General features: G+C 34.1%; 1 protein-coding gene across 1 annotated transcript; it reads right to left on the bottom strand.

Moving 5' to 3' along the window:
* Positions 1-1,964: 1,964 nt before the first annotated feature.
* Positions 1,965-7,024, bottom strand: LOC111024644 (protein NRT1/ PTR FAMILY 4.6-like). Its single transcript, XM_022302379.2, has 4 exons — positions 6,854-7,024; positions 6,446-6,772; positions 3,260-3,697; positions 1,965-3,124 (listed from the first exon to the last, which is right to left on the bottom strand). The coding sequence occupies exons 1-4, from the start codon at positions 6,854-6,856 to the stop codon at positions 2,147-2,149; spliced, it is 1,746 nt and encodes a 581-aa protein (XP_022158071.1). The 5' UTR covers positions 6,857-7,024; the 3' UTR covers positions 1,965-2,146.
* Between the last annotated feature and the right edge of the window lie 1,107 nt (positions 7,025-8,131).

Here is an 8,131-nt window from a genome sequence, read left to right as displayed (position 1 = left end):
CTGTAACACATATGAGTGATGTCATGGGATTAGGGGAATACTTATGATCTTAATATGTCCAACAGGGTATGACACAGTTTATTTATGCTAATTTGTTACCTGTGACACATATGAGTGATGTCATGAATGAAAGGGTAATTCTCATGTATGCTATCACCTCAAAAAGAAATCGATACGCCACTGTCGGTGGTCTCAATATCATAGGTCACTTATCACCTCCTTATGTTAGATGGTAGGTGTTATTTGGGGCCCTAATTAGGGGTTGGTCCATCCTAAATACATTATGTATAAAAAAATTTATCATGGAATTATTTGGGGATTTAGTTATTTGGTCGTAACTACATTACTCAGTAGAAGGAAGAGTCGTTATGTTGAGTTAAGATATACTCGAGGATGAACATGATTTAGGTATGGGAGAATTTGATAAGATGATATTTACACATATATTTAACTTTTCTTTATTATGCATGTGATTAATTATTGGATATAAAATAAACTGTGTTTCCTTGAAGACAAGCAAAAAGTTATGTTTGGCGATGTAAGAACCCTTTATCTCAAGTGTAAAAGGTAATTCATGTTAATTTGTGATCTAATTATTCAAAAAGTTTCCATATTGTGCATACTTGTTAAATTTCATTAAGGATACTTATTTTTACAAAATTTAGCAAAATTCGAATTAGTCTTACCCACATAATTATTATATGTTTATAAAAATGGAGCCATCATACCATAAAGAAGTTGAAGGAGGGGAAATTAGAACCTAAATCTCGAGAGGACAGTGTTGAGATGCTGCAATAGTGTTTCAACCCCATTAGCATGCAATCCATCCATCACATCTGAGGGAGCAATGTCTCAACACTACCCTATATAGTGTTTCACGGCTACAAACATGGAGGTTCAGCGTGCAGAAATCGTCATAGCGTCTCAACACTTCGACTTAGATTCTTCACCTATCTAAGGTTCAGCATTGAGATACTATCCCGAACATATCAACGATCCCGCGACTGTTATAAATATAGAGTATGCATGGCTGTTTCCAAAAGGGGTTTTTTTTTTTTGGAGAATTGGAGTTGGATTACAGGTTCAAGAGTAAAATAGCATAACATAATTTTGAAGGCAATGAGATTGTTTTCAAAGGCGTGTGATCATGAGAGATTGACTCGGGAACGATCAATCACACGACAGATTTAGTTTCTCACATTTCCCTTAACTGTTCTAGTTTTGTTATGGGATTTTTATTGAGATTTTGTTGTATTCTTACGAACATGAGTAGCTAAACAAGTTGTCTTAGAGATTGATGTAGCCAAGAATGATTAATTAGTTTGCCATGATTGATTTGTTCTTAATCTACTTGTATATTTATTTGCTTAATGTCTTTAATCTCTTCATCACAGATTAATTGTTTTTAAATTTAAACTTTATGCTCCGTAGAGGTGATCTAGATTGTAACTTTAATGCATGATTGGAGTAGTTCTAAAATTGGGAAGTTTAAGAACTGCTTTAGAAGTTGTTAATAGAAAAAGACTTTAGGCCTTTACTTGTTAACGAAATTAGATAGGGATATTTGATTTGTTAACGAAATTAGATAGAGATAGACAATTATGATTTATGATTTATTGATTAATTGCTTGTTTAATCTTGGCCTGTTTAATTAGTTTTCTTGTAAATTCAGTTGGTTAAGCCAATTTCCTAGGACTCCTTCCTATCATAGAATTTTGCCTTGATTTTATTACTTGTACTATTTTTCTTAACTGATTTTAAAAGTCATTGTTGTTTCTTTAAATAAAATTAGCCATTAGTATTGGTGGTACTTGAGTGGACTAGAAATCAAATCCACTCGATTTTTATTAGAGCTTGACCCGTATACTTGCGGTGAGCAATTTCTACTACACCGCACCATTTTCTTAGTCTCTTTGATCACTATCCAAAATTTTCATTACTTCTACAAAAATCTATACAATATATTATGTTAAATCGACACTTGGACTGATTTAATCATTTTAAAATATACTAATTTTTCTCTTTCGTGGATTCTTATGTTAGCACAAGGCCAACTTACATGGATGAGAAATAAGTTGAAAAGCTAAAACTACATTGAAGTTAAAGTATATATGATATAACTATGTTGTAGGCATTAAAATTTGCATTACTTGTTTCCAGCGGGGGATCGATATTTGTACTTGACAGCCCAGAAAAGGTAGTGCAAAAAGTTCAATCCAGTGAGCGTGCACATGAGCCAGTAGAATCTGTCAAGATGGTAGTGATTAATATTGTCACCGGAGAGCCATGGGGTGTGGCCGGATCTAGCGGTCACACCGTTCACCACCGTCACAATAACCGAACTCAGGTAATACCCGACGGCCAAAGAAGCCCAAGATAGTGACGTGGCCAAGGATCTCATCCCAGTAGGCGCCTCCGTGAAGAAAAACTCCAACAAGCCAGCCAAGGTGAACAAATCCGCCGACCCCAGAAAAAGGTACTGGAATGCAAGCCAGAGGAAGGTGAGGGGGAGTGGTTCAGCGGTGCTGTTTTGAGCGAGGTCCTTACGCTTGGTCTCGACAAGGGCTGCAACGGCCATGGCGAGGACGGAGAGGAGGAGGCCAACACCTATGCGTTGGAGGTGGGAGATACCAGACTCAGAGTTGGTGAGGTTGCGGGCGAAGGGGGCGAGGACATGGTCGTAGAGTGGGACGAGGACAATGATGAAGAGGACGGGAAAGACGGGGAGTGAGGCTGGGGGGAGCTTGAGGGAGCCGATTCGGGTGTCCATTGTGGAGGCTTGTTGGACGGAGAAGGTCGAGAGTTGGGCGAGGCAGCAGTTGAGCATGACGGTGCAAGCAAAGATTGGGAGCACTTTGAGAACCGTTTTCACTTCTTCTAGTTGTTGGTTTGTGCAGTTTAGGGATGGGTGGAATGGCTGTTTTTCTACTGCTGTGTTGAGAAATTTTAGGCTTTTTGTTGGAGTTAGAGCTGTACTCATTGTTTCGGCAGGGTTATTATTATTGGATTGGCCTTCCTCCAACTCGAGGGTTGTTGTTACGGAAGGGCTTGTGCTCATGCTCGCCACTGCGTTGGTCGATGATTTGTTGCTGCAGCAACGGTTCAAAGTTGCAGCCACCAAAACCTGGTCACACACAAACATATATTATAGCTACAAACTCAAACAGTATAATTTAGTCAGAATTCATCTGTTACTGACAACTATTAAATTTTTAGTATCAGTCAGCTAGAAAAATGTATCTCTTAAACTCTAATTTACCTTTAGAATTGTAGTAAGGGGGCTTCCAGTTGGTATCTTGTTTCGGTAGAAGGTGGATCCAGAAAGGAATAAAGGAATAGAGAGAAATATGGTGATGGTTGAGATTCCAAAGCCCCACTCCCATCCCAAGTTGTCTTCGATCCAAACCACAAGAGTGACGGCCACAAGAGCCCCACAAGAGAGACAGAAGACGAAGTAGTTGAAGAAAGTGGATCTCCTCCTACGCCCTTGAGGCGTGCCTTCGTCGAACTGCTCCGCCCCGTGCGCCGGCAATGATCCCTTTATCCCGCCCACCCCCAATGCCACCAGGTATAGCCCCACGAACAGCATCGCTGCCTCTCCCCCACCCACCTCCCTACATGAGCTCCCATTCGTCGCCTTGCACGGCACCGGTTTTAGAGATGGGACCTTCGCTTGTACTGTCAAGATCACCAACCCCTTTTTTTCCAACTCCAATAATCAGCATAAAAAAAAATGAAAATACTCGGAGTAACATTTTCCTCACCACAATTAAAAGTTTGATAATTAAGAGCGAGAAATGAAGAAACATAGATTTTCTAAAATAATTAACCAATTGTCAATTTTTCCAAGACAGTGAAGACAAGATTTGGTCTTCCAAAAAAAAACTATCTATCTCCTCTATTCTTTGCTTGCATGTCCTTTCTTGTAATCGGAAAAAAAAAGTATAGTGATGATCAGTGAAAAGATATCGATCAGCATCCATATAATGATATTGTTTTTTATTTTTTCAGTAGAAGTGAAAAATGTAAAAGTGAAGATATGAAGTTGAGGGAAAAAAAAAAGAAAAGAAAAGAAAAGAAAGAAGAAAAAGACAAGAAAAAAACTTTATTTGGTTTGACGCAAAGGGACGAGTTCCAATGTCGTAACGCACACACTCGTGGATGACATTGCATTCACGCCAATGTGGGGCCCACACTTTAACAAAAAGAAACCAAGAGGAAAGTTTTTTTTGTTTTTTTTTTCTTTTTGTTTTTTCTTTCCTACCTAATTATTTATCATTTTTCTCCTTCTAAAATAACACGCCAACGCCATACATTTTCTTTTAAAATAATTAACGGTCTCTTATAATTAAAAAAGATAAAAAAAATAATTATAACTACCTCATAATGTCACTTAAGTTAAATATGGAATGTTGATACATGATATGTAAAAATTTTACTTTATAAGAGTGGATCTTTTTTAAATTTGAAATATTTTCTTATCATCTCATCGTGTCATATTTCAAATATTCTCTCTAATTCATTATTCAATTTTAATGATATTGTTGAGTAAAAATTTGATTAAAAATCTTCATGGCATTAGAAATGAAACTGAAACTTCTAATAGAATATCTAAGGATAAGGTCGAAAATACTATTTTCATGCCCAAAAATCTTCTTCTTTAAAAAATATGATACTTGAAAATAACATAAACTTAAAATATTTATAAAGTACTTTTATTTAAATATTTAACTAAGAAAGAAGTTTTAAGATCATAAAACTAATTATGAAAGTGATTATTTATCAAATATTTTGATTTATATTTAACTAAAAATTAACACCTAAAAAACACAATAAATATATCATTTGACCACAAAATTTGACGAACATTAATTTTTTTAATTTTCTCCCAATGTGTAGGCTCATAAAGGCTCGTTTTGTCCCCAACTTGGATTCCTATTATGGTCATTATTCCAACTTAATTAGTTTCCTTTTATGGTGAATTTCTATTTTTTAAAAATGGAATTCCATGTAATATTTTCTTATTGTGGGTTATTTCTATAGTTTTTTGTTATATTAAATAAAGATTTTACTAGTATTCTTATCCAACAAAAATTAGCTATCCTTAAGAATAATTAGTCTTTTAATTCCATATTGCTGTATACATGCACCCTCCTTTTTATTATATTCAAAATTTTCTTAGCTGGTTTTTTCTTTTTTCTAGATCAATTAATCATTTTAGCCTTTATAATTAATATTTTAATTTAATTTAATTCATATACATTGATTAAATATCTAAAGCAACAATCTTATTACTAAATCAATATTAAAAAAAATTTGAAATGACATTTTTTTAAGTCATTAGGCTCTCTCTATTGTATCCTAACATCAGTAATAACACAAACATTTTTAAAGACTAACCCGAGGGCTACGAAAGAATGAAGTTAGAAAATTTAAAACTACTAAAATAAAATTGAAAATAGACACAGATCATATAAATTAAAAAATGAAAATGATAACTTAACTTTTTTTTTCTTTGTTATAAATTACAAGTTTCGTTGTTGGGATCTGTGTCATTATCTTGAAAAAGAAACGGATGGATGCCTACGTTCTTTTGAGTGTGGGACATCTCCCCTTTGAATTTAATTCAATTCATTTCATTGTTCAACCCCCCAAAATATAAAATAATAATAAAAAAATCCTTTGTCAAAAATAATAATAATAATAATTAAAAAAAAAATCAATCTTTCTTTATCCTCTCTGCTCTCACTCGACCACTTTAAATGAAAAACTTGTATTTCTCGCTCAACACTTATCTTGTATTGACCACTACTAAATTTTCGACATAGGTAAACAGATATAATTTTTTTGTATTTTTCAAAAAATAAAAAATCTGTGAAATTTTTTTAAGTAGCTAACACCAATTACATGGGTGCTGATCGATAAAGCAATCTTCAAAGATTGCCACTAAAAATTTGAGAAATATTTATTTTTCTTAAATAATAAAAAATATCTTTTTTTCCTCATTCCACTCTCCCATCTATCAAAAATTGAACGGCGGTCGATAAAAAATGAGTGTTGACCTACTTAAAAGTAGAAGAAAGACTAGTATCTTAAAAGTAGAAGAAAGACTAATATTAAATGAAAGTACCCGATTTCTTTAATTTTGTCATTATCATTAATAAATGTTTGACAATTAAGAGAGAAATAAGGAGACAATTAGTCTCTGTACTAAATTTCAGTGTCGTATTTCTAAACCCACGATGACCCAATTTTGAGAAAACTGAGAAGAAACTCAAATTGTTGCCACAAATCTCATGACCCATCGTAAAGCAAAATCATACACACAAACATGTATAATTTGTTTTCAAAATGGAAAAGATTAAAAGAGAGAAAAGTTGAAAACTCTTTAAGTTCTCTATGCATGTACTTTGGTTGAGAGAGAGAGAAAGGGATAGAAAAGTACCAGAAACTCAATGAGGGAGGAGAAAAGGAAGACGTGATAAGTGGTGAAAAAGGCATCCGATAAGAAGCCACCAAGAAGGGCGAGAAGGAAGGCTGTGGCCATGAAAGTCGTGACATGGTTTGCCGATTTCTCCGGCGAAAACCCCATGTACTTCCTCAAGTACATCACCAAGTTGCTTGCATTTGCCAGAAACGCCAAGTTCTCCAGTATCTCCACCCCCAGCACGAACCCCGCCGCCGCCATCCCCCCGTGCCGCCCCCTCACCGCCACCCTCTTCCGCCAGTCCACGTACCCCTCCCATCTCCTCCCGCTCTCCTCCGCCGCCTTCTGTAATTCATTAAATTTACTCTAACTCATCCATTAAGACAACCGACAGAGGCAAAGAGAAGAGAAAGGAAAGAAACTCACCATTTTTCTCTGCTTCTTTTTCGGGCTGCAATTCAGTGAAACTTATGGGTGGCTGAAGTGGTATTTATAGAGCCAAGAAATCAAGAGTCAGAGGGAGAAGAGAGATAATATTCCAACGGCGAGAGAGAATGGTTTAAGAGTAACGCCTTTTAACAAATCTAAATTCCCTTACTTTGGTACAGCACAAAAAGGACTTTAACAAAGTTCTGGAGATAATATACTCCCAACTTAACGTAATTATTATTATTCTTATTATTATAAGCTTTAATTATAAGTTTTCTTTTAAGTGTATTTAATAAGTCTATGCTTCTTTAAGAATTGTTTCATATATCCCTAAACTATGAATTCTGCGTTAGATTTGTAAATTTTAAAAATTTCTAATAAATATTCTAAAGAATTTTTTTATAATTATTTTATTTTTTATTTTCTATTTTTGAAACTTAAGCTTACAAATACTACTTTCATCTATTTATTTCTTTGTTTTATATCATCTATGGCTCTCTCAAATATTTTTTTAAAACTATAGAAGTTGCTTTTCGGAAATTTGTTTTTATTATTGAAGTTTGGTTAAGAATTTAAAAGAAATATGAAAACATACTAAATAAATTCCGTCTAAACAACTGTAATTTTCAACAATAGAAAATTATAAATAAAACGGTTATCAAACAAGTCTTTAAAATTTCAGTTTTAGATCTAGTAGTTCTCTAAAAATTTTGAAAAATGTTTAATAAGTCGGTGATATGTCATACACAAAATTGTAAGTTTGAGGTCTTAACTATCATATACAAAATTAAAAGTAAAAAATTAATTAGACAGGACATTCAATAAAAGTTCAAAATATATATATATTTTTTAGTACATCATAGGAATGGAAGGTTCTTACTCACGATCAGGCGGACCAAAGACCTATACATTAGATACAAGCCTGAAATATTATTCCACCAGGAAACCTATAACTCAACTTTTTATAAAACTGATGGCCTATAAATTATATACTTTTGTGATTTGAAATACAAACTCATATTGCCATGTTGAATTGAATAAGGTACTTTTTATATTGGAGCAAAATTTCTTTGTAATTAACATATCAATATTTGTAGTAATATTTGTATAAATGATAAGGTTTGCTTTATGATGAGGGGAAATTAATGCCTGTGTGATGCCTGAAACGAATGAAAATTATAAAGAGAGGAATCAGCGGAGCAAAAGAGGAAGCATAAATATGAAACGGCTTCTAGTTCTACCCAACCTTCCACGCATAAAATAGCACATAAAGGA

This window comes from Momordica charantia (genome assembly GCF_013281855.1).
Source record: "Momordica charantia cultivar OHB3-1 chromosome 8 unlocalized genomic scaffold, Mcharantia_2.0 BLBB01000008.1, whole genome shotgun sequence".
NCBI lineage: Eukaryota > Viridiplantae > Streptophyta > Magnoliopsida > Cucurbitales > Cucurbitaceae > Momordica > Momordica charantia.
The sequence above is the reverse complement of the archived record's forward strand: the minus strand, read 5'-3'. Positions and strand labels throughout refer to the sequence as shown.